Source organism: Lodderomyces elongisporus, chromosome 3, assembly GCF_030384665.1.
Source record: "Lodderomyces elongisporus chromosome 3, complete sequence".
Lineage (NCBI taxonomy): Eukaryota > Fungi > Ascomycota > Pichiomycetes > Serinales > Debaryomycetaceae > Lodderomyces > Lodderomyces elongisporus.
In genome coordinates, this window is record NC_083675.1 from 1,144,996 (window position 1) to 1,170,554 (window position 25,559).

Below are 25,559 nucleotides of genomic sequence, written 5' to 3' on the forward strand. Positions count from 1 at the left end.
TCAACGAAATAATTATGACTTCAAAAGCTAATTAGCCAAACAAACAACCACAATCGATAAACCATATATGTTTCACTTACTTTTGGAAACAATTGCGCGCAATGTTTATGAATACAGGAATTCTTTTGCGTTCCAAGCTTATTACATTATATTTCAAGAGATCACATATAAAAATTATACGCGACAAGAGCAGAGAAAACTATATATTTTCCAATCTAATCTAAGCCAAGCCAAACCAAAAAAAAAATGAAAATAAAAATGAAAAATAGAAAAGATTTGACAGAAATGAAAGGATAAGAATTGATCTAATTTTAAAACCTGATCAAATATTTGAAAGAAAAAAAAAAGGTCATCAGCATCAGCATCAGCATCAGCATTGTTTCATGCTACGCCAAATGAATTTTTCTTATTTTTGAATTCATGAGTGTACATTCCTTTGCAATAGTGCAGTCATATTTATATCAAAACATTTGATACTTTTTATTGGATAGCTTGTAATCAATGAAATAATAACTGGTAATTTTTCTCTATTTCCATTACCACCACCGGTACCGCCGATATTGCCTTTTTTCAAGACTGAACTGCAGCAATAAAATTCGTTACGTATATTGCTAACAAAATTGCATTTATCTATAAATAACTTGTCGGCGTTTATGGTAATATCTGAGAACCATTTCAACTCAAAATGTCTCTCGATCTCACTTTCCTGTTGTATGTGTTGCATTTCTTGTTGCATTTCTTGTTGCATTTCTTGTTGCATTTCTTGTTGTATTTCTTGTTGTTGTTGCTGTTGTTGTTGCTGTTGTTGTTGCTGTTGTTGTTGCTGTTGTTGTTGCTGTTGTTGTTGTTGTTGCGATCTCTCTTGCTGGTGCACACAATATTTGTAATCTCTTGCATACTCATCTTCATTGAATCCATCGCCCACCTTGAAATAGAAATCAGCAAGATCAATATTTAGTCCACACCCTAATAATTTCGTAAACGATTCTTTTAAAGTCCAGAAATGATTAAACTTGAAGTACGAATTGACTTGCTCGACTTCGTGTTCACTGAAAATAGGTTTGAATTCATCCAAATATCTTTCACTTGAAATGTTCTGTTCCAGATGGGACAAATCGATGCCAATGGCGGACCCATTACAAACAACAAGTGCGATAATGTCATTTGATGAACTCGAATTGAACTCCAAATTATTGATAAGTGGTTTGCCATATTCATTATATGCAAATTGGACTTGCAGAAAGTTCAGTGAGTTTTTGAGAACTTTATTTAAAACATGACGAGTAAATAAATGGCTAACGAGTTGTTTTATACGAAATTTTACAGGATTAAGCGATTGAATATGTGTCTGTAGCTTTATATCATTGAGTAGTCTCAAACTCGTTTCAAAATTATAGTCATCTTGTAAGAACTCGCCTACTTCGGAGAGGTCGGTCACAAAGAGCGTTATATTTGAACTAGTCCATTGGTTAGACCCTAACTTCTGGGTTCCCATTAATTGTGTGAGAGCTGCTGATTTAGAGAAATACAAAAAGAGAAACAGAAACAGGGTCAGAAACAGGGTCAGAAACAAAAACAGAAACAGAAGAATAGAATAGTTCATGGACGGCTCAAAGTTTATACAATGCGCGTAATCCTAGACTTTTCCATTTCAGTTTTTTTTTTTTTCTTCTTTATTATCCTTCCTTATTAACCTGCCACATAATCGTTCTTCATCACCTTCGATTGTGCTTGAGGTACAGATTGCTTTATTTTCAAATACAATTTAGCTATGATGATAAACTGCTGGATATCTATATTCTAAAAGCCAAATCTCTATTTAGTTATTCTCAGCTGTATAAAACTTGTAGCTTGTGGTAACCTCATATGGATTGCTTTGCGCATATTCAAACACCTCCAGGATCACTTTTTTTGCATTTTCAAACGACTTTTGGGAGATTTGATAGTGGAAACTTACTCGTCCCGAATAGATCTTGACATTGTACTTGTCACTAATCTCAATCAATTTGTTAGGATCGATTTTATTAGCAGCAATATCAACAAACACAAAATTTGTCTCTACTGGGTGCTCCAATATAATTCCTTTTTCTTTGCACATTTGGCCCAATTCCTTGGCCATTTCGTGAGTTTTCGCAAGCTTATCAAAGTTCTCTTCAATAGCGACAATGGCCATACTTGCCAATAGACCGCTTTGCCTAATACCTCCTCCATTCTGTTTTTTAAAGTGGTTTGCTTTGAGTATAAATTTTTTGTCACCAACCAAAACAGTTCCTATAGGTGCTCCCAAAGTTTTGGAAAGACAAAGCGATACGCTGTCAAAGTATTGACTATACTCCTTTAAACTTATCCCGGTTGCGGCACTAGCGTTCCATAGCCTGGCACCGTCCAAATGTAATTTGACATCATTCTCTTTGCAAAATTGTGATATTTTTTTAATTTCTTCTAAAGGAAATATCATACCGTGTAATGTATTTTCAAGACAGATTAATTTTGTTGGCGCGCCATGAATCTCGCCGTCATCGGGCACAAAATTGGGCAAGATATCATCCTCCAATGTCAAATGATTGCCGTTTTTTGGGTGTATGGGCTGAACTCTGGCCTGTGTCAAGGTTGACATTCCACCAGCCTCATGCTCGTAAACGTGACCACGATAGTCGCATAGTATACTATACGGTGGCTGCGACAAATTAACCCTCATGGCAATTTGATTCGAAAGTGTGCCGCTGACACAAAATAGTCCCGCTTCTTTGCCGGTCATGGCAGCAACTTTTTCTTCCAATTTTTTGGTCATGGCATCCTCGTTGTAAACCGCATCACCCAATGTCGTTGTAGCCAATGACTGGATCATGGACACCGTAGGCGTGGTAAAGGTATCACTTCTAAAATCATTATGAGCTGGGCTCTGGTTTGCAAATACAGAGAGATCCATGTGTGTGTGATGTAGTATAAAATTCCAGCTTTATCGACCAGTTGTAAGTGTTTGACTTCTTGCTATAATTGACAAGTTAGGAAATGAAGAATGCAAAAAAAAAAAAAAAAGAAAAAGCTGAAGACAAATCTAGACAAAATAAAAATTAGAAAAATTCAAAAGTAAGTGAAAAATGACTAATTCGTGGTTTTCGGGAATTCTTTTTTAGCGCCGCGGAAATTATCACCAATTCAAGAAATATACCTTAGTTAAATCCGCTTGTTTAGTGATATATAGAAATATAAATATGAAGATACAAACACATACATATGTAGAGCCCTAGAGATTCAAAGCTACATTTGCAATCAACCGAAATCTATCTAAATAATGGTTGGAATGCTTTGTCTTTGTTTTTTGTTTTTGGTTTGATCACTGTCTAACTATTCTCAAGTGCAGCTAAGCTAAGGTCTACTTAAAAAAAGAGAATAGAGAGAAACTAAAAAAAAGTACCAAAAATAAACTTAAAAGATACTTAAAAGAAAAAATGAAAGGGGGGGAAGGTTGTTTGGGTTGTACGAATGATGAACTGTCCTGCTTCTGAATACTTCAATTGTTATAAACATTTTCATAAAGTTGTTACTATTAGAGTTGTAACAAGTCCAAATCTTAAAAGAAAGTGAAAAAAAAAGAAGAGCTTATACAAAGTTCAGTACGAATTTGGTTCAAAAGAATTAAAAAGTATTGTTTGCAAATAGGGAGGGAAATAGGGAAAAAATTTTCTTAAAAAGTATTAGTCTAAACAATGAAACATGTCGTTAGATACTGCTAAATGACGGTCTCTATACAATTGATTTGTTATCAGTGTGTAGAACAAAGGTAATTGGCCAGAGCTAACAATCTCTATAGAACTTTCTGCTTTCCTTCCGACGCTTTTACCTTTCCACCCCTATTTTCTTCTTCCAAAAGATACGCAATTTGAAAAATTCTTTATCAGGGACTTAGGCCATCTATCATAGCGGAATGTAAAAAAAAAACTTTCCTAATTGGGACTGGATTGCGCGTGCGCGCGAGTTGCGGTATTGATGAACGACCAACGTATGGGGGGGGGGGGGGGGGGGGAGAATGTTAAAAAAATAAAAAAATAAAAATAAAATTTTTTTCTTGTATTTGTTGCTCATGGTTGATTCTTGCGCTATCTCAAGAATCTCTTCCCCCGCCCCAAAAAAAAAATTGGGGGTTTTTTTTATTTTATTTTTTTGGCGCTTTTGTCTTTATTTCTCCATTGGGCTCTTCAATTTTGAACTACCGATCCCCACTATTCACCAACAAAATGGCAAGATAAACTTATAAATACTTCATTTCCTGTTGTAGTTTTATCTTTTTTTCTTTGGTTTCTCCTTACACTTTGTTTTTTCTTTTCCTTTTTCATTCTTTTCCCTTTTTCCTTTTTTTCTTGTTGCTTCAATTACACGTCAATTGAGTTCCTTTTATATTTAACAATTACAATGCCTCTCGAGTTGTCTTATCCAATCACTTTACCTGATGGCCAGAAATTCACCCAACCTTCTGGTTTGTTCATCAATAACGAGTTTGTTGCATCCAAAAGTGGAAAAACTTTGGACTCTATAAACCCTGCCACTGGTGAAGTCAATGGTTCAGTTTATGCTGCTGAAAAAGAAGATGTGGATATTGCCGTTGCTGCTGCCAAAAAGGCGTTGCCCATATGGAAAAAGAAATATTCGGGTGAGAAAAGGGGTATCTTGTTGAACAAGGTTGTTGACGAATTACAAAGACAAAGAGACTTGTTAGGTGCTATTGAGGCATGGGATTCGGGAAAGACCAAGGACACAAATGCAATTTACGATATTGATATTTGTATTGAGACTTTTAGATACTATGCTGGCTGGGCAGATAAAATCACTGGAAAACTCATACAAAATGATCCAAAAAAATTGGCATACACTGTGCACGAGCCAATCGGGGTTATTGGACAGATTGTGCCTTGGAACTACCCCTTGGCCATGGCATCGTGGAAACTTGCTCCCGCTTTGGCTGCTGGTAATGTGGTGGTTTTGAAAACCTCGGAGATTACTCCACTCTCGATGCTCTATGTCGCACAAATCTTTAAGGATGTTGGATTCCCACCGGGAGTAGTGAATATTCTTTCAGGTTATGGCTCCACTGCCGGCGCAGCCTTGTGTGCTCACCCAGATGTGGCCAAGATTGCATTTACTGGTTCGACTGCTACCGGTAAGTTGATTGCTAAAGTTGCCGCCGACACCATGAAATTGGTCACTTTAGAATGTGGAGGCAAATCTCCATTGCTCATTCGTGCTGATGCTGATCTTGAACAAGCAGTGAAATGGGCCGCAATTGGAATCATGTCGAATCAGGGTCAAATCTGTACCTCAACGTCAAGAATATACGTACATGAGTCCATATATGACAAGTTTTTGGAAGCTTATGCTGCCCACGTTAAGAAGGATTACAAGCAAGGCACTATGTTTGAATCAGACTGTGTTGTTGGCCCACAAGTGTCTAAACAACAGTGCGACAAGGTCTTGAAATACATTGACATTGGTAAATCAGAAGGAGCAAGAGTGGTTTTGGGTGGTGAGAAAAACAATGATGGTGAATTATCAAAGGGTTACTTTGTTAGACCAACCATTTTTGCTGATGTTAAGCCGGACATGAGGATTGTTCAAGAGGAAATCTTTGGCCCAGTTGTTGTAGTTGGTAAATTTAGCACTGATGAAGAAGCAATTGAGTTGGCCAATAACACTTCGTATGGTTTAGGATCTGCTATCTTCACTAAGGACTTGGAGATTGCTCACAAGATGGCTGGAGATATTGAAGCTGGTATGGTGTGGATCAATTCCTCCAATGATTCGGATGTGCGTATTCCATTTGGAGGAGTAAAGATGTCTGGTGTTGGAAGGGAATTGGGTGAATATGGTTTGACAATGTACACGCAAGCCAAAGCAGTTCACGTCAACTTAGGGCTTAAATTGTGATAAAACTACGATTGTCGTTAAAGTGAACAAAGTAGATATATAAGAAAGAAAGAAAAAAAATAAAGAAGAAAAATAAATATAGAACATACTGAATTTTATACAAGTAATGTTTAGCATTGGTATGAGTTACTTTGAGTTTCTCTAAAATTCCTTAATATGTCTTGGGTGTGATCTAGTGTGCTTTAGTGCTCTTTCTATAATCTAGATTTCATCCATTCATCCATTCATTTATTCTTTGTTTGTTTCTTTGTTTCTTTCATTCATTCATTCTTTCTTTTTTTGCTCTGAATTTGTTGATTATGAAGTTCATTGCAAGATCCTGGAGTGAGGATAAAGCCAAAGCCAAGCCGTAGCGACTGTGGTTTTGTGCATAGTTTTATGTGTATGTGTATGTGTATGTGTATGTGTATGTGCGCGTTCGCGTGCGCGTGCGTCTGTACGCTTCTGTGTGCTTACGGTCTGTGTGCTTCTTCATGTATGCCACCAGACTCAATGCATTGTAGAAAATAGGAACTCCGTGTCTCGTAATATAGAAGTACCACATGATTTTCGAATCTGCTTTTTACAACTGTCGACTATCGGTATCGGCTATTTAGTTTTGAACAAGCATATGCAAAGGCTTGGAATCTTTATGAATCAACAAGATTACGAAGAATTAAAAATGTGGCGAGAGAAGAACAAAAAAAAAATACAACAAAAAAAATTTGAACAAGCCGGTTATCATGACCATATACATATACAATACCTCGGCCATAATCAGTAGCATTGATGAAATCAATAAAAGTTGAATAAAAAAAAAAATAAGATAAAGAGATGGAAGAAAAACATTTGTAAAATGAAAGAGATGTCAAAGTTTTCAGCTAAACAATACTCTATAAGCTGAACCATCTTCTGCACACTCAACTCGCACTTGATCATTTGTCCATTATCCTCTCCACTTTATTTTCAACTCCTTCCCCTCCCCCCCTCTCCCCCCCCCCCCTCAACCTCTCCCTTTCTCTCTTCTTCTTTCGATACCAAATCCAGTCCCACATCATGGGCTATTTTGTTTTCCTCTATTCTACAAGTTGAAAGTATTTTGATATTTATACGTTATTTATTCTTATATACCGTAGCTTTTAATATTTTGTTTTTGGTTGTTTTCGTTGTGTTTTTTATCAATTGTATAAAGTCATCTTTTGAAGGATTACCATTACCTTAAATCTGTATTTAATTGTTTGACAATTTTTATTTCATTTTTTCAAAATTTAGTTTTTTTTTTTTCATTATTATTATTATTATCATTTTTCTGGCACTAAAAAAGACCTGAACCCCCCGAAAAAAAAAAAAGAAAAAACAAAAGCATAATATATATATATATATATATATATATATCTATATGTATTTACGCATTGGAAATTCAGGACGCTAATTTCAACATATAGGTCCCAGGGTCAACATTGTGCAATAACAAAACAGCTACAAACCTACACCATACCACATTAGTCAAATCCAAACACACATATACATACCATACAGCTTTTCATTTTTTTTCTATATACAATTGAATTGAGCCGATCCAGAATGCCTCCGCCTAAGGATTCAAGAGATTTGCTATACCAACAGATTTATTTATACTTGAAGAACAATGGCCATGAGGAATCAGCAGCCACATTGTTGAGGGAGACCAAAATATCTCCACCACAGTCAAGTCAGAACAACAGCACAAAGGATGCGAATACATCTGTCCAAGGCGATGAGTTTTTATCGGAATGGTGGAATATCTTATGGTCAATGCACAGCTCGGCTAACCCGGCACTAAACCAAGTGTTAATCAATCCACAATTTCCAAATCCTCAGCAACAGCAATATCCATTTCCACAAGGAATGCCTGTTGTGAATTTGCACCTTCAGCAGCAACAACAACAACGAATTCAACAACAGCAGCAGCAGCAGCAACAACAACAACAACAACGAAACCAACAACAGCAACTTCAACAACAACAACTTCAACAGCAACAACAACAACAACAACAACAACTGCCACCTCAACAACAACTGCCACCTCAACAACAACTGCAGCCATCCGGGAGTAATCAGACAAATCAGCCACAACAGACACCACTGATGCAACCGAAACCACCTCCATCTGCACAAGGAAGTCGGAAACCATCAGTTCTGCAACAAAAACTGCGATCACAAGCAAATTTGCAGCAATCACGCAAGAAAGTCACCAAACAGCCCAATAAGCCACGGTCTAATGAGGCATCCCCTGCTATACCAAAATCTACACAACCGCAACTGGCACAGCTGGGACAACAAAAGAATAACAATGCTACTCAATCCACTACAAACACTACGAACAAAAATTTATCGACAATTCCTCAAGGAACTCCTGTCAGTAGTAACATTTCGCCTTCTAATCTTAGCCAATTGCAACAACAAGCTAGGTTGCAACAGTTAAAAATACAGTTCCAGCAGCAAGCACTTTTACAACAACAACAGCAACAGCAACAACAGCAACAACAGCAACAACAGCAGCAACTGGTGCAGCCTCTGCCGACAGTACAGTCTTTTGCCCAAACTACTCCCGGTGTCGGACCTAATCCAGCGCTAGACCAGAACCCAAATACAACACATCAACAAGGAGTACCTCAGCAACAACAACAACAACAACAGGCAAACCAACAGTTTATGCAGCCGCATCCGCTACGTGGCCCCAATCAAGGCCCTCCTCATCCTTCAAACCCTCAACAGCCTCCACCAGGTATACCTGTTCAAAACGGCCCTGGAATGCAAAGGCAGCCTGTGGGTGCTAATCAAAATACGAATACAAAACTGGGTCCTCAGTCAATACCTCAGCCCAATATTCAATCCCTAGACGCTTATCAAATGACACTTTTACAGATGGAGAACCAGAATAATATACAGAGACAACGGTTTTTACAACAACAACAACAACAACAGCAGCAGCAGCAGCAGCAGCAACAACAACAGAACGTTCAAAATGTTCAACAACAGGGACAACAGGGACAACAACCCCAAAAACAGCAGTTACAGAGAGCACAGCAACAGCAGCAGGCCAAACAGAAAGGAAAGCCGCAACAGCAGCATCAGCAACAATCTGCTCGGCCAGATGATTCAAATATGCAACTAGAAGCTCTATTTTCCAATATTCCGCAGCAAAATCCACAAGTACAAGGAAGAGCAGGAAGACAAACTCCATCAAAACAACAACAGGCCCGTCAGCCTTCACAGCCTCCGCCACAACTGCAACCGCAACTGCAACCGCAACTGCGCCATCCTCAGTCTTTACCGCCATCGCAACAACAACAACAACAGCAACAGCAACAGCAACAGCAACAACAACAACCCGTACCGGCTCAAGGTCAACAAATGGATCTCTCTGCGGATAATGTTATTGACGATTCATTCTTTGCTACGAATTTACTTTTAGACGATTTTAATAGTTTAGGAGCCTCATTAGTACAGCCACAACTAACACAACAAGAAATTACAGGGTCTAATACTAATAACGCTGGTGGTACAGGCGGCAACGGAGGAGAAGGTACAGTGGCAACTGTAGGCGGATTCAATGGCAATGGCAATGGAAATGGCACTGGAAATGGAAATGGAAATGGATTAATGAATTTTGATGATATATCTGAACCTTTTGGTACTGACTGGTTGAGTTCAATGGGATCAGGTCCAGGCTTTCCGTGATTACGGCCTTTAATGTTTCGACAATAAGATTTTTGTCAAGCAGGCTACTATCAGTGTTGGAAATTAAAGTAATTAGAACGAACTACTAGATTAATATTTTATTGTTAGATCAGATGATGTATTTGTAGAGAAATATCATATGCCAATGATATGCAGAATGTATACTCTCCTATTGTTTCCCCAATTCTTCATTTCTTTCTCTTTTTTTATTTTGATTGTTTTTTTATTATTTTTATTTTTTTTGGTTCTACCTCTCCAGTTTCTTTCTCGCTTCATCCCACTATGAGTACTCCACCTCATTAAACGTCAAATGTAAACAACCGACTTAAAAAGAATATTGGAAATAAAAATAAAAAAAGTAAAAAATAAATAAATAAAATAAAATAAAATAAAGAAGTAATAATAATAATTCTAGTATTAAAGATTCATAGAGAGCCGTGAGAGCCTCAAAACCAAATCAGAGGAATTTGATATCACGTCTTAGAGAGGCGATAAATACAATTACTGATTAGAACACCTACAACAATCAAGCAGCAGGTCTGTGTCTCAAAATCATTTGGTGGGAATAACAAAAAAAATTATTTTTGAAGAATAGTTTGACCTCAGGGACACTAGCGGGAAACAAAATAGAAAAGAAGAGATACATGATAGAACGAAATATATTCTGTGATTAGAATTGCAACCCCACATAACAACTTGAATTTGACACCCAATTCACAAATGAACTTTAACAGGTTCAATCCTTTGTCAAGTGACTTTGTTTATGGTAAGTTGAACGTTATTGATTCAACTGCAACTACCACTGCCGCAAAAAACTTGAACCTCGACCATAGCCATAACCATAATCAGATTCAGGATCAAAACCAGAGCCAAGTATCGACTCGAAATATTGCAAAAACACTACCTAGTCATGAACCACCACTTCTAATGAATAGCAATTCGGGCAATGCTGATTTGGGAGATTGGGGAATAGATGAAGATTATACGCCTACAGTCGCAGCCACCACATTTTCGGGTTTCTTATCTCCCACAACTAGCTCACTATCATCAACTACAGGGCATCAACATCCACACGCCCAAACAAATGCAAATGCAAATGCAAATAATAATAATAATAATGCTAGTTCCAATACCAATGCCATCTCACACTCGCAATCACATTTAAATACACTCTTGACAAACCTACCGGCTGAGCTGCTGAGGCACCCTCAACAATTCTATCAAACACAACAGCTTCAGCATACATACTATAATACACCTAAACAACCGATAACCCGCCAATTGTCTCTGCAGTACCTGAACGGAAGGAATCCTCTTGAAGATGAGCCATATTTGCCCCCGCATCCACAATACATTACTAATGGAAAAAGAAGGAATTCTACATCACTGAGTTCTTCTTTGAAATTCCACCACTACTCCTACCAACAACAACAACAACAACAACAACAACAACAAGTGCAACGGCAGCTGCAGCTGCAGCTGCTGCACCACCAAGACCTAACGTGGGTCCAAAATCATGCACCTGGCTTGCTCGAGTACTGTCAATGGGAGAATATCGTTATTATACCTACCACTGAGACAATTACAAAGTATATTAAAAAATATCTATCGATGGAAAACACTTTTGATCAATTTTGGGAAAAGTTTAGGTATAATTTGATCACCTCGCATTTTCTTGATGACACCATGAGCATATCCAAGGATAATACTAATGAGAATGCTCTGCATAGAGACAAGAAATTATTTAAAGAAAGAACATTTCGCTTTCTAACGAATGATGACGGTACAAAATTACACATTTTAAATACCTCATACAAGATGCTACATAATAAAAAGTTTTCAAATTCAACAAGTATTTTATGTTTGATAAACATGATCATTTTTTTACTTAAGCAGCAACAAAAAATGCTAATCACGGATGACATTCAATACATGGCTCCAGATTCTCAGTTCAAGCTATTCAAAATCATTCTAATACTTGCTTCGAAAGCTATAAAAGTAAGAAAATTTAGAGCAATATTAGAAACTAACAAAGCACTAAACGGACTTGATGAGTTTTTTAATGTGAATCTTGTTTTGAATAAAAATTTAGTATCAAATTTGATTGTATTACGAAATGAATGTAATGGCGTATCAATCTTGGAGGAATCTAGCACAAATCCCATAGACGCGAGTATACAAGATCAAAGTTTTTACAGAAACACTCTAACAATGCAGAGTTGCCTTTCAATTTTGAATCTTAATTTAAGGTATTTGAATTCAAAGTTGATGCCAATAGTGGATAGCGATATATTTCAGCAATATTGCACTCTTCACAATATCAATTTTGCAATTTTGACAAAGGAATCACCCGACGAAATATCTATCGAACATGAGAAAAGAACAATGGAAGATGAAGTAAACTTTATTCTATTTGGTATCAACAAATTTAACCAATTGAGAAAATTTTTCATCTGTCAATTACTCTCGCTAGGCGACATATCTAGTTCAAATTTTTTCACATTGACATTAATGGATCAGTTTGGGATGGCGAATGAGCCTTTAAATCAAAGTTTAAAACTTGTACAAAAAGTTCAGTTGCTTTATAAACTGTTATCGACTTTTAATTCTGCGGCATCTAGTTTGAATAACTTGTTTGCAATGGCGGGCACAAGATCCATAAATACAGGAAACACCACCCAAAAGTTGTCTCAAATAGACTATGATACTATCTCGATGTCTCTGAGTTTATTTCAATTTACCTTAAAAGTCCAAAGTCTTTCCAATAGCCTAACGTACTTTAACAAGTACAATGAATCGCTTTCAATGAACAATATCGACGAGCAGTTGGAAAAGCTTCTCATATTCAAAAATTTTGGAAACGATCTTAACCAACTAAAGTTGATGCATAAACAAACTTTGGCAGAACTCAACCAACAAGTCAACCCGGATCTTAGCCATACAAATATTTCAGCGGCATCAGAATGTTCGTCATCGTCTCCAAGATCGACTATTAATGGTAACTGCAGCAACTCAAACAAAGCTTTTCATATGAAATCATTTCACAATGCTAAAAAAAGGTTTTCCTTGCCACCATCTCAAGCGATGGAGCAGAATGCAGAAAAATCATTGCAAAAGAAACCTAATGATTCTTCCGCTGATAAAGGAAATAAAAAATATAATCGACTTTCGACTGGGCTTCAACTTGGTCTTCTTACTGTTTACGAAGACGACAGCCGGCATAAAATTGAGAATACAAAAATCGGACACAATTGCGAAAAGAGGAATTCGTCATCTTCGACAACTTCTGCTTCTGCATCTGCCAGCTTACTTCCACCACCAAAAGTGTCGTATGATGACAACTATATCAATATACTTCCTTCAAACAATCAGTTTGAGAGCTACAACAAATCTACATTAGATCAACTTAACGCCGCTGTTTCCTGTCGGCGAAGTCACAACATAAAAAGTAGTACAGGCAACAATGGTGGTAGTGGTAGTAATGATGGTATTATAGCCACTTCGACTGTCGCTAGTGCTAATGATACTACCAATACTACTAACAACAATAATAATAATGATAATAATAATAATAATAATGATAATAACAATAAGACCAAGATTACAAATAATCACCATACAGCAAATGACTTGGCCAATGTACGAAGCGGTAATAGGTATTCCAGCATTGTTGCTAACAATCGGTTTTCTTTAAACTCGGTGCAAAGCAATGTGTCTGGATTAAGTGAATTAATTTCTACTCGCTTGACAAAATATGCTGCAGAAGAAGAGGATGAAAATCAAGAGCAGAGTTATACCAAGTCTATGCCCCAACATACGATGATGCTTCCCCATCAAAAATTGTTTGGTGAAAAGAACAATAATTTTAATCCTGAAAACAATTATAATCACGATATAGGTGTTGCTAATGAAGTTGTGGAGGATGACAGTGTTGATAAAGGAATGAGCAAAGAGGAGTTGCAAATGAAGTTGGAGGCTAGTTTCAATAAGATTTACAATTTGGAAAATGAAAATAGAATGTTACGTGGTAAGGGTCCCGTGCAGCATGAAGATCATAGTGCTGGTAGTAATGGCGTTGCCACTGATGGTAATAATGGCGTTGACACCAACGTTGACGCTGGTAATGCGCCGGAGTCGATAAGTAGCATAACAGGTGGTGAGGAAAAGGAAAGTTTCACCGTGACCATGCCAACTTCGTCTTTTTTGACCGACTTAGAACTGAAATTAAATCAAAAAACATAGATTGCAATCAAAAGCGTCACAATTCCCTTTTTTTTGTTTATTATTATTTAATTCTTACAACAAACTACTCATAATACTTAGAAGAACTGTGTTAGCTAATTTTCTTTGAAATTTTGTTGGTTTATCTTGGTTTATCTTAGTTTATCTTAATTTTAATTTATATTGCGCAAAAAAAAAGTTTCTATACATTTCCTCCACTAAACACCTGGTGCTGGCGTTACTGTGCCCGAGAACTCACCTTCTCCTTCATGATATAACTCCTGAAGTCTCTTACTATTTAATGCATCTTCTTCTTCTCCATCCTCCTCTCTAACTCTCTTTTTTCCATTACCAAAAACATTTTTCTTGTTGCCGTTGTTTTTCTTCTTGCCAACTTCCGGTTTCGGTGTCGTTGATTTACTAACATCATTCGAGGTATCAACACCACTATTCACTCCAGTACCATCGCCATCGCCATCGCCACTTCCACCAAGTAATAAGAACGCAACATCTTTCTTTTTGCTTGCTGCATCTTCTTTTTTGCTCATAATTGTGGTTGCTTTGCCTTCCATCACAACTTGTTGCACTTGTTCTTTTTGCTTGGCACGGTCTCTCATTCTTTCCTCGATAGTATTTCTTGTAAGCAACCTGTACACGGTAACTTGTCTAGTTTGACCCAATCTATGAGCACGGTCCATTGCTTGTGAATCAATTGTAGGATTCCAATCAGAATCGTAAAAAACAACAGTATCTGCTGCAGTCAAGTTGATACCCAACCCACCTGCACGTGTACTTAGCAAAAACACAAAGATCTCTGGCTTTGTCTGCCAGTCATGTACCAAATCTCTACGATCATCCAATTTCGAAGAACCATCTAGTCTGATGTACTTGTGTTGCTTAAAAGTAAGGTACTCTTCCATAAGGTCCATCATCTTGGTCATCTGGAAATAGATCAAAACACGATGGTCTTCTTGTTTCAATTTCACCAATAGCTCATCTAACTTGGCTAATTTGCCGGATTCGGTAATAAACCTATCCATTGATGGCATTCGAATGTTTGAATAGTCATTGACTTTGCTCAATGAAGATGGAAGCATGTTTGAAGGTGGGTAAAGCTCCAATGGAGTATTGTTATTCATAAACTCGAGTTCTTTATTCAATGACATTGGTGCCAACGCTGAACGAATCGTAGGATTGAAAAGTTCATTTTGAAGTTTGTTTTGGAAATTTTTGGATGAGCACACGATTGTTATTGGCGGTGCCGATGCCAACGGTGTAAAGGCCGGATCCTGAGTGTTAAGATACATTTCTTCGTACACTTTTTGTGAGATATTGCACAAGTCCAGTAGTACTGAAGAATTTTCAATCTGTTGTTGGGATATCATGTGTTGGTTTTGAGGATTAATAAGTAATTTGGAATTGGGCGAGCTATAGTCACCTTCGTATAGGTAATTGATCCTATCCAATGGTGAGCCCGTGGTATATCTCTGCAGTTTGATTGCTCTTTCAAGAACATTCATTTTACCAAGTTGTTGAATTTCGTTGGGACTCGTGCCAGCTGATGAAATCCATCCCAAATCCCTGAGGTTTTCAGGGTCATAGACACTAAACTTGGCATAAACGGATCCAAAATCATTCTTGTTTTCATTTGCAGATATCAAGTCATCATAGATCAAGCGAGGCAAATTATAGTTGATCAAATTTTCACTAGCATAGCTGACATCCAACTCGTTTCCTTCCCTTAAGAAAGAGCCAGTTTCTGCAAATTTCACCAACGCCATCGGTGACCTTACATCGGCCCTCTCAAACAAGTCTGGATGATTACAAACCTTTCTGAATTGCATCACTAAATTAACCAAAGATGTAGTTGATGAGTCATCCAGTGAAGAATTATTGGAGCTACTGTTTGTAGTTGTTGCATCAATCAAGTCCATTATTGAAATTTGTGATCTCAATGATTGATAGTACTTCTTCTGTCTATTCGTCAAGTCGCAAAACAAGTCAATTTCAACCTTATCTCCCAACTCACTCTGCACGTTTTTCTTGATACGTCTCAACATAAATGGCTTGAGTATCATGTGTAATCGACGCAACTGCTGTTCATCCAATCCAGTATTTGATTGTGCATGACTCTCGATATCCTTGGAGAACCAGTCGCTAAACTCATCATGAGAGTCAAATAATGTAGGCATGATAAAATGCAACAACGCCCATAATTCTTGCATAGAATTTTGAATAGGTGTACCGGTAAGTAAAAGCCTATTACGACAACTCAAAGATAATAAAGATTTCCATCTCGATGATTGCGAAGACTTGATGGCTTGGGCCTCATCAAGAATCATATATTGCCATTTCATCTTTTGGAAATATGCAATATCAGATACAATCAATTGATACGATGTGACCAAAACATGGAATGGTGCATCCTTATCGTACCTTAAGGATTTTCTGTCCCAAAATTTACGCAAAACTTTACGATCCTTGGCGTGGCCCCAGTATGGTAGCACCTTAAAATTGGGAACAAACTTGGAGATTTCTTGTTGCCAGTTGTGCAATGTTGATGCTGGTGTCACAACCAAAAAAGGACCCCAAATGTTATGAGTTTCTGCCAAATACGACAACACCGAAATACTTTGCACGGTTTTTCCCAACCCCATCTCATCTGCCAAAATACCGTTGATACCTTGCTCATACAAGTTTGCAAGCCAATTAAGACCTTTGATTTGGTATTCCTTTAATGTACATTTCAACATCTTTGGTTGTTCTATACTCAAGTCTCCCAATAATGTAGGATTCTGGAAGTTCATTTCTTCACCATTAGTATCAGGATTCTTGAATGGCTCTGTGTCGTCAAACTGTTTAGCTTGGTTTTGTGCATTGGCCAAGGCGTTTTGTGCATTCTGTGCCGCGGCACGATGCAATGCATCTTCATCGTCGTTATCAAAATCAATCGCCAGTATATCATTGTTTGCTGCATCCACACCAGCATACTTGTCCAAGTGGGCTTTTTCTTGTGCCTTGATTCTAGGGTCTGCATCCGTACCTTCAATTTCATCGGTCTTGATTTTTTTACCAATGAAATGGGAGTACAATTCAGTTTGCGTGATGAGGAAATTCAATTTCCTCGATTGTCGTTTCGATTCCCTTTCTTCTTCTTCGCGCTTTGCCTTTTCTACTAGTTCCTTTTCGTGTTTCTTTTTCAATTCTCGTTCAATCCTTTCATTACGTTTCCAGAAATTAAACATCTCACGCATAGCTCTTCTGGCCTTTGTTGACAAGTCCTTCTGGTTCTTTGTATTCTTAACTTGCCATCTCTTGGCCTCTCTAGCAGCCAATATACATGTCTTTTTCAAATTGATGAGCTTGGCCTGAGTTGACTGTTGCATCAATCGACTAACCTTTGGTCCATCTTTTCTAGACATATCTTTCCAGATTGCAACATATGTGTTGTCATATTGTCTCATAAATGCCTTTTGTTCTTTTGATGTTGATGAATTGGATGTTGTTGTTCCCAAAGCTGATCCTGTTGATCCTCCTCCTCCTGCTGCTGCTGCTGCTGCTGTGGTTGTTGTTGTTGTTGAAGAGGAAACAGAACCTTTACTTTTACCATTTTCACCATTAGCATTATTCTCGTCTTCTTCCTCCTTATCTCCATCTTTTTCTTTTCCTTTTCCTTTTCCTTTCCCCTTCCCTTTTCCTCTTCCTTTTCCTTTTCCTTCGTCTTTTTCTTCACCTTCATTTTCGCCTTCAGGTTTAACCTTAAGTTTGATCCTAATTCTCTTGGGACCACGTCCACCCTCTTGAGTTTTATTACGATTGTTATTATCTGTTGAATTAGAATCGATGTTGTTACCATTATCCTCTCCTTCTCCATCTTCATATGCCTTTCTCTTTGATTTAGGACGACTACTACGTCTTACATTATTTGAATCATTTGTAATGTCTGTTATTGGGCCTGAACTGGAACTCAAATTGGTACCTTTGCTTCCCTTTGGTCTAATTGGAACATGGTGCGTAGATCCAAATGCCAGAGACTTTGATGGCGTTGAGGCTTTACTAGAGACAGTACTGCGCGAGTTGTTGGTTTCGCTATTTTCAGTATTTCTTTTCCTCTTTGGTTTTGATTCAACCTTGTGGATTTCTCTTGTAGAGCCCCATTTGTATTCCTTACCTCTTGTACTATTGTGGTGCAATGGTTTTGAGTGGTCAATATGAATTATTTCCTTATTTTTGTTCGTGTCACTGATTTTGTTGTTTCTCGATGAGATGTCTTCGGCTACCACCCTATCAATGTAATTAGTGGTGAATTGATGAGTACTAATCAAGTAATTGTTTGATTTGACTTCGTCAAACTTTAGTATTCTCAAATCCTGGCTCAATCTTTGGTTTTTGTCGAGTTGGTCGATTAAACTAACGTTTGATTCAAATTTGAATTTGTAGTCTAAATCTATTTCAAGTTGGTCATGTTGAATGTGAGCTAATACGTTTTTGAATTTTGAAGTAGAAAGAGTAACATCAGCAACAAGTGGGTTAATTCTTGGTGGTTGACTTTGGGGTGGCAGTGATTTTTTATCAGCACCATTCTGAATTGATAGAGTAAGGGGTTTCTTTTCAGTTTCGGTATTGTTGGTGGGTTGAGTGGGTTCTTGCTTTACAGATTCCTTATTAGTGGCCTGTCCATTGGTAACAGGTTCATCAATAGATTCATCGACCCCGTGAGAATTTTCATCGTTCAATATATTGATGTCTCCTGCACTATATCGTGCAACTGTTTTTGTATTTCCTGTTGCGTTTGTTGTTGTTGCTGTTGTTTGTTTTGGCAATAGCGTTGGTGGCGATGCTTTCGATGGTGCTGACTGCAGATTCAGTTGCAGTTGCAGTTGCAGTTGCAGTTGCAGTTGCAGTTGAACAGCAGAGTCATTTGATAGCATAGACAGTATATTCATATTGAACAGGAACGGCGACGGTAACTCTTCACTAGTGGGCTCTCTTCTCTCGTGGTGGTGATGGTGGTGCTGGCGGTGGTGCTGGTGGTTATTATGCTATTGCTGCTGTTTATCACTGATGAATCTGGGATGCGGATCAAAAGTGTTGCTACAACAATAAGGACTTGGTGATGAAGAGGATAGATGTTGAGTTATTATCTACTAAAACAGTTGCTCTGTTAATTTTTTTTTCTACTCAGTCTTTGTCTATTGAACAATCATTTTTGTATTCCCTCAACCCAAGAGAGTGAGAATGTGTGAGGGAGAAAGAGAGAAAGAGCGTGTGTTACAGCGTGAGGGAGAGCAGACGAATAGCTAAGAGCGTGAGTTGTTGTAGAACTTAATTGTAGTTGTCTCTCTCTTTCGCTCTATTTTCAAAAATTTGTTCTGATTTTCGCGAACACACACACACACACATATATATATATATATTACAAAGAGAAATTTTTCATTTCACCAACTGTTGTTGTTGTTATAGGTGTCTCTTACTCTTACTCTTACTGTTTGTTTAATTGTTTGTTTGATTGATTGTTCGTTCATTTTCTTTTAATATATATATATATATATATTTGACTACAGTTAACTCCCACAAAAGTGTTCTTGATCTTATTTTAACAGAAAAAGAAGAAAAAAAAAATATTTGGTGTATGTACGGGATTTAACGACAATAAAAAAAATATATATATACTGTGTTGATATTAGAGTAGGTGAAAATTATAGACGTGTAGCAAAAATATCAACAACTACTACATCAACTAGAAGATGAAGAAACCAAATGAACCAGCTTATGAATACACAAGACCTATATGTTCTACATCACTTTTTTTTTGGCGTTTCCGTGTTGTTTTTGCTTGTTCTTGTTCTTGCTCTTTAATTCTTTATTCTTTACTTCTTTACTTCTTCTTGTGTGCAAGTTTTTTTTCATTTTTTTTCTCTTGTTCTTTTATCTTTTCTCTTTTTTCTTTTTTTTTTCTTTAGTTGGGGGGGGGGGGGGGGGGGGGTGAGGGGGAGAGAAAGACTGCTTCGTGATAATCCGCCCTCTGCTTTGGAAATTGTCTTCTCCTAACTCGTCGAACGCGCACACCACAGCACGCACACATAACACAACATTACACAACATAACACATTATAACAGCACTAACAACAGCACCACCACCACTACCAACACCAGGAAATGGATAAAGTGTTGTTAACTGTAGGAGCGAAAGCAGAGCAGAGCAAATAGTATATGATTTATATATATATAAAAAAAGTAACACTTTGTTAATCAAAAAATGGGGAACCGAAAAAAAAAAAAAAATAAGAGAACTGTGTAAGTCATAATTAGTAGTAAATTACCTCCCACTTGATCATTTTATAGATAATCAGAAGGTGTGAGGAAGTGGAATGTTTTAGCGTGTAGTTGAACAACAGAGTTGGTCAAAGTTTCGTGATGATAATTTTATTTAATTTAAAAACATCTTTATTTATTGTGCTGTAGTACACGACACAATTTATTTAGCTTATTTATTTTATCACGTGATTACAAATCCAGAGCAAATTTTACTTATTATTATTATTTATTTATTAATATTTATTAATAGTTATTTAAATTACTATTATCGAATTTCGAATACGGAATTAGCGAGGCAAACCATGATATTTTCCAAGACAATTAACATAGCGAACTACATTTTCCGCTTTATAATTTAATCTCACTCATTCTTAATTTTTTGGCCTTTTCTTTTCCTTTTGCTTTTCTTTTCTCCCCAACTACTGAATTTGTTTTCTATTTTTTGGTTTAAACAATATATCTCAATAATTAATTCACTCATCATGGAACATCCAGCATTCACTTTATCAGGGCTTTGCGCCATTGGAGGAATTATGGGCTATGTCCGTAAAGGATCACTCCCCTCCCTCATTGCCGGTACTGCCGTCTCTGTCTTGTATGGCTACTCTGGCTACTTGTTGAAGCAAAATGCCAACTACGGAATCGAATTGGCTCTTGGTACAAGCTCCATCTTGTTGGTTGCAGGTTTGGCAAGAGCCATCCCCACAGGTTTCCAGAAACCAGTTCCCTTAATCTTGCTCTTGCTTGGAAGTGTGTCAACTGGATATTACTTTAAAAAGTACAATGATTTCTACCCAATCTTTAAAACAGATTAAAACAAGGTAGGATCTACTACTTTAAACCTTTTTATCGATAAATGAGCCTTGCTTGTACTTATCTTTTAAATTTGGGGTAATTTTTTTGTTTGGTGTGGGAGCTGGTAGCTGGGAGCTGGGAGAGGAGAGAGTGGACAAGAAGAACTTGGCAAAGAATCGAGTTGAAACAATCAAATGAATGTGGACTTAGGAGTATTGTAAATAGATGATTAATCAATGTATCAATTAGAAACATTCTTGATTACTCTGAGTCAATTGGCTCTACCCTTTTTTTTTTTTTGTTTGTTCGTTTTTGATACAATGTAGATTTGTCAGAGACTTGGGACAAAATAAAAAGATAAAAAAATGAAAGGAATATTGTATTGCAAATCTCTACTATATATGTAATTTGTATAAATGAATAAATAAATAAGCAAGTAAAAGCACAATACCAAACTGGCAAACCGGGGAACTAAAGTAAGAATAAATCATGCAAATGGGTGGGTCTCCTAAAAGTCGTAATCATGGATGAATAGATGATGAAGGAAAAAGAAAGAAATAAATAAATAAATAAATAAATAAAGGAATAAGTTAAGAAAAGTCGTTCATGTCTATGCTTGTAATTGTTTGTTTTCTTTTTCTCTTCTTTGCTTAGTTCAAGTCAATGGCTGAGAGTTTTCTAACTGGCAAAAGCTCTTCTCCGTCATTAACAGCAACTTGAGAATCGTGATCATCAATGGCAGCCAAAGGCTTCAACAACGAAGTACCTCCACTATTGGCTCTTCCTCTCAAGCTGGCCAAAGTTTCGGAAATGCTACTTTGTCTGCTCAGCTTGGCAGTTAGTTTTGGCGATGAGACAGGTGAAACGTTGGGGATAACAAATGGCTCACTGGCTTCTGAGGTTAATGATAAAAATGTAGATGACATTGCTGTTTTTTTTTTGGAGTTGTAGTATGTATATGACTTGTAACACAATTGTAACACGAGATTGTAGATAATAGTTTAAAAGGAAGAAGGAAGAAAAAAATGAAAAGGGTATAGATCAGAAAGAAGATGAAAGAGGAAAACTTATGGGGTATTTATACATCAATGCTAAAGCAAGGATTGTTTTTTTTGTTGTCCCATATTTCTACAAGTAAATTCTGTGGAGAAAGGAGGGAAGAAGGTTTGGAGATGTAAAGGTGTATACACACATCACACACACACACACATGTGGTATGATGAAATGTTAGAGAAACAAGTTTTTTTTTTTGTGGTTAGAAAGAAAGATAAGGCGGTGTGGGCTGTATTCTGAATACAATGGAGTTTAATATCCGAAACTATTCTGTACAAAGATCTTCCCCACTTACATCATACATTGCCGATTCACAAGTTCTCTCTCTTTCTCTTTCTCTTTCGCCCATACATTAATTCTTCATAATAAAACAATAATAAATGACTCTCTGTATTTATTTTATTTATTATTTATTATTTATTTTTTTATTAACTTTGCTGTCTCTCTCTCTCTCTCTGTGTGTGTGTGTTCTTTGTATGACCAATGATGTAACCGTTGTAGTACAAAAAAAAACAATAATTATTTAATATAATATTTTTTTGACCGGTGTTTTTGTGTAATTTAAGAGTACGGGGTAGATGTCACAGGAAGGAGATACGATGCATCCACACATCCATACTTGAAGAAACAAAAAAACAGCATAAGTTTCTTCTTTCTTATTACCCGTGATTTTCTGTACCATTCGGAGATTAGATTCCGTGGAAGAAGGAGAGAAACAACGAAAGAAAATAAAGATTTCTTTTTTTATAATTAGAAGAAGTCTTTACATAACAAAACCTCCCTCAACTCTGCAGAAAGAGATGAGAACAAGCTGTGGCAATTCTTTGCTGGGTGTTGCTGACAAATTGTACTTTAGTACCACAGTCTCTGCGTATCTGCACTGCACAGTCAACGCCTCTAATTAACTATAACTTTCACTTTCACCTTCACTTGCTTTTCTTCCCATATTCCCCTTACTCTCTCTTCCCCCCCCCCTCGCCCCTTTTGAACCGATAACCTTTTTGGAGTCTCAAATTCCGTATAGCCGAGATGTTTGTAAAAGAGTTCAAAAAAAAAAAATTAGAATAGAAAGAAAAGGGGAAGAGGGAGGGGGGGAAAGGAAAAGAGATACACTTTGTTGTATAAAGTTCAAGATAAGAAACACATTACATTTTCCAAAACCTACACTCTTGATTTCGCCCTTGATGGATATATATTTTCTTTTTTGGAATAATTATCAATACTTTTCACACTGATGAAATATGTATATTTGAAAGAGATAAAGAGTGGTATTCCTCGTTTCGTTGAACTATAATCTTTTTTTTTGTCTTCTTTATTCTTGTCTTCTTTATTTTTGCCTTTTATGTTATCAATCTTTGCCCTCATTCCACGGTTATAATTAAACTTGAGATTTGTGATTATTGCCAGCTGTTATTGCCTTCTATTGCTTATATTTCTTCTTATTCTCGGATATTCTCTTTTTCTATTTCCCATTTGTGTAAAGACAATTATGTAATGTATACCACGACTATCATCGCTAACTTGCATTCTTGAAAACACACAAAAACGGAACGGATTATCCTCAAGCTAGATGTAGGATATCTGAATTTGGAAAGTATAGTCCGAAAACAATAATGAATAGTTTTACATTGATAAAAACTTAGGGAAAGCTATCGGTTCAATTTGGTCTATGAAAATCGGGTTGTTGAATCTACATTTTCACTCTTTACAACACAAGAAATAATAATCGAAATAAATAGAAAACAAATGATAAAACAGGGCAAACAAACTGGTGTTTACGCCAACTCTGAAATATTTACCGAAAAACATCAGTTTTAACCAGTATATGAAAAAATTGGCAACTACGAAACTGAGTACACGTATACACGATATAAACACACCTTTTTTTTTCTCTTTCTATCCCACTACATACAAGTCATCAAGTAGTATATTATATTTTTTTTCATCTCATTTCCTCTTTAGCACTCTTTCTCATCTGCTATATACTTTTCCCTCTTTTTTATTTTTCTTACTACTGCAAGTGAATTGTTGTTGCAAATGAAATGGTAGCTCATACTTGAACAAGTTAGGGTTATACCCTATTTTGTTGCAGTTTATTATTTATTTTTTCTTCTTTTTCTTTCTCTTTGTCTTTACTCTATCTGCGAACATTTCGAAATTTTTCACATTCCACTACTCTCAAGCAGTGCGCATCGTACGGGGAAAACGAAAAATAGAAAATGGAAAATTCACAATAGAGCTATCCAAAACAAAACCTTCAAATTCTTCTTAGTTTTTTTTTTTTTCATTCTTTTTTTGGTTTGATCTTAGTATAACCTGAACCATCCCGGAAACCCCACAACAACAACAACATCAACAACAACAATGGTCAACGCAATCTTGTCAAAGAAAAAGAAGTTAGTAGCTGACGGTGTCTTCTACGCTGAATTGAACGAATTCTTCACCAGAGAATTGGCCGAACAAGGATATGCTGGTGTCGAAGTCAGAAAGACTCCATCAAAATTGGAAATCATCGTCAAGGCTTCAAACACTCAAGGTGTCCTTGGTGAACAAGGTAGAAGAATCCACGAATTGACCTCATTGATTGTCAAGAGATTCAAATTGTCACCAGAAGGTATTGCCATCTACGCTGAAAGAGTTGAAGAAAGAGGTCTTTCTGCTGCTGTCCAAGCTGAAGCTTTGAAGGCTAAATTGTTGAACGGTTTGCCAATCAGAAGAGCCGCTTACGGTGTCTTGAGATTCGCCATGGGTGCCGGTGCTAAGGGTGTCGAAGTTGTCATCTCTGGTAAATTGAGAGCTGCTAGAGCCAAGTCACAAAAATACGCTGACGGTTTCATGATCCACTCTGGTCAACCAACCAACGACTTTATTGACATTGCTATCAGACACGTCTTGATGAGACAAGGTGTCTTGGGTGTCAAGGTTAAGATTATGAAGGACCCAGCTCAAAACAGATTCGGTCCAAGAGCTTTGCCAGATGCTGTCAAGATTGCTGAAGCTAAGGACGAAGACGAAGTTGTCCCAGCTCCATACGTCAAGAACTACAAGCAAAAACCAGAAGAAGTTGAAGCTGTTGCTGAGTCAGCTGAAGTCGAAGCTGCTGCTTAAGTTTAAACCAAAGCTCATGTTTTTTTTTTAAAACTTTAGCGTGCATCTGCATGTATCTATATGTATGTATGTATGTATATATGTATCTGTATATGTGCATTTTTCACTTTATTGAACTTTGAATCTATCTGGAATAGAGTTTTATTGTTGTTTTTTTTTTCATAAGAGCAGTAGTTTGTATTGAATTCTCTAATGTACCAAAGAATGAAAATAATGATGGATTCCGCCAACACATTGTTTAGCTTCTTACTCGATTGTTTCAACGATAGATTAGAGTAAACTCTGGTTTTTCTCGTTAAGACCATCTATCTTGTTTTGTTGTTTTTTCTTTTGTTTCTTGTTTTTTATTTTTGTTTTTGTTTACTTTTCTATTCTTTTTTTCAAATTTTTCATTAATATTAGTAGTAGTGAAAATAACAAGAGCAGTACAAACTATTCTA

General features: G+C 36.8%; 9 protein-coding genes across 9 annotated transcripts; 5 read left to right on the top strand and 4 right to left on the bottom strand. All coding sequences in view use genetic code 12, as the record gives it.

Annotated features, from left to right (window-relative positions):
* Positions 1 to 418: 418 nt before the first annotated feature.
* LYS5 (holo-[acyl-carrier-protein] synthase) lies at positions 419 to 1,495 on the bottom strand (the record flags this gene model as incomplete). Its single annotated transcript, XM_001525269.2, has 1 exon — positions 419 to 1,495. One exon carries the CDS (start codon positions 1,493 to 1,495, stop codon positions 419 to 421), a length of 1,077 nt encoding a protein of 358 aa, XP_001525319.2.
* A 324-nt stretch (positions 1,496 to 1,819) lies between these two features.
* GLY1_3 (Threonine aldolase) lies at positions 1,820 to 2,929 on the bottom strand (the record flags this gene model as incomplete). The annotated part of the gene is made up of 1 exon (XM_001525270.2): positions 1,820 to 2,929. One exon carries the CDS (start codon positions 2,927 to 2,929, stop codon positions 1,820 to 1,822), a length of 1,110 nt encoding a protein of 369 aa, XP_001525320.2.
* A 1,484-nt stretch (positions 2,930 to 4,413) lies between these two features.
* On the top strand, positions 4,414 to 5,922 carry ALD2 (mitochondrial aldehyde dehydrogenase; the record flags this gene model as incomplete). The annotated part of the gene is made up of 1 exon (XM_001525271.2): positions 4,414 to 5,922. The coding sequence occupies one exon, from the start codon at positions 4,414 to 4,416 to the stop codon at positions 5,920 to 5,922; it is 1,509 nt and encodes a 502-aa protein (XP_001525321.1).
* Positions 5,923 to 7,485: 1,563 nt separating this feature from the next.
* Positions 7,486 to 9,624, top strand: MSS11 (multicopy suppressor of Sta proteins; the record flags this gene model as incomplete). The annotated part of the gene is made up of 1 exon (XM_001525272.2): positions 7,486 to 9,624. One exon carries the CDS (start codon positions 7,486 to 7,488, stop codon positions 9,622 to 9,624), a length of 2,139 nt encoding a protein of 712 aa, XP_001525322.2.
* A 720-nt stretch (positions 9,625 to 10,344) lies between these two features.
* PVL30_002747 (uncharacterized protein) lies at positions 10,345 to 13,866 on the top strand (the record flags this gene model as incomplete). The annotated part of the gene is made up of 1 exon (XM_001525273.2): positions 10,345 to 13,866. The coding sequence occupies one exon, from the start codon at positions 10,345 to 10,347 to the stop codon at positions 13,864 to 13,866; it is 3,522 nt and encodes a 1,173-aa protein (XP_001525323.2).
* A 197-nt stretch (positions 13,867 to 14,063) lies between these two features.
* On the bottom strand, positions 14,064 to 18,791 carry INO80 (Putative DNA helicase ino80; the record flags this gene model as incomplete). Its single annotated transcript, XM_001525274.2, has 1 exon — positions 14,064 to 18,791. One exon carries the CDS (start codon positions 18,789 to 18,791, stop codon positions 14,064 to 14,066), a length of 4,728 nt encoding a protein of 1,575 aa, XP_001525324.2.
* A 1,854-nt stretch (positions 18,792 to 20,645) lies between these two features.
* PVL30_002749 (uncharacterized protein) lies at positions 20,646 to 20,978 on the top strand (the record flags this gene model as incomplete). Its single annotated transcript, XM_001525275.1, has 1 exon — positions 20,646 to 20,978. One exon carries the CDS (start codon positions 20,646 to 20,648, stop codon positions 20,976 to 20,978), a length of 333 nt encoding a protein of 110 aa, XP_001525325.1.
* Positions 20,979 to 21,608: 630 nt separating this feature from the next.
* Positions 21,609 to 21,884, bottom strand: PVL30_002750 (uncharacterized protein; the record flags this gene model as incomplete). Its single annotated transcript, XM_001525276.1, has 1 exon — positions 21,609 to 21,884. The coding sequence occupies one exon, from the start codon at positions 21,882 to 21,884 to the stop codon at positions 21,609 to 21,611; it is 276 nt and encodes a 91-aa protein (XP_001525326.2).
* A 2,491-nt stretch (positions 21,885 to 24,375) lies between these two features.
* RPS3 (40S ribosomal protein S3) lies at positions 24,376 to 25,119 on the top strand (the record flags this gene model as incomplete). The annotated part of the gene is made up of 1 exon (XM_001525277.1): positions 24,376 to 25,119. One exon carries the CDS (start codon positions 24,376 to 24,378, stop codon positions 25,117 to 25,119), a length of 744 nt encoding a protein of 247 aa, XP_001525327.1.
* Positions 25,120 to 25,559: the final 440 nt, after the last annotated feature.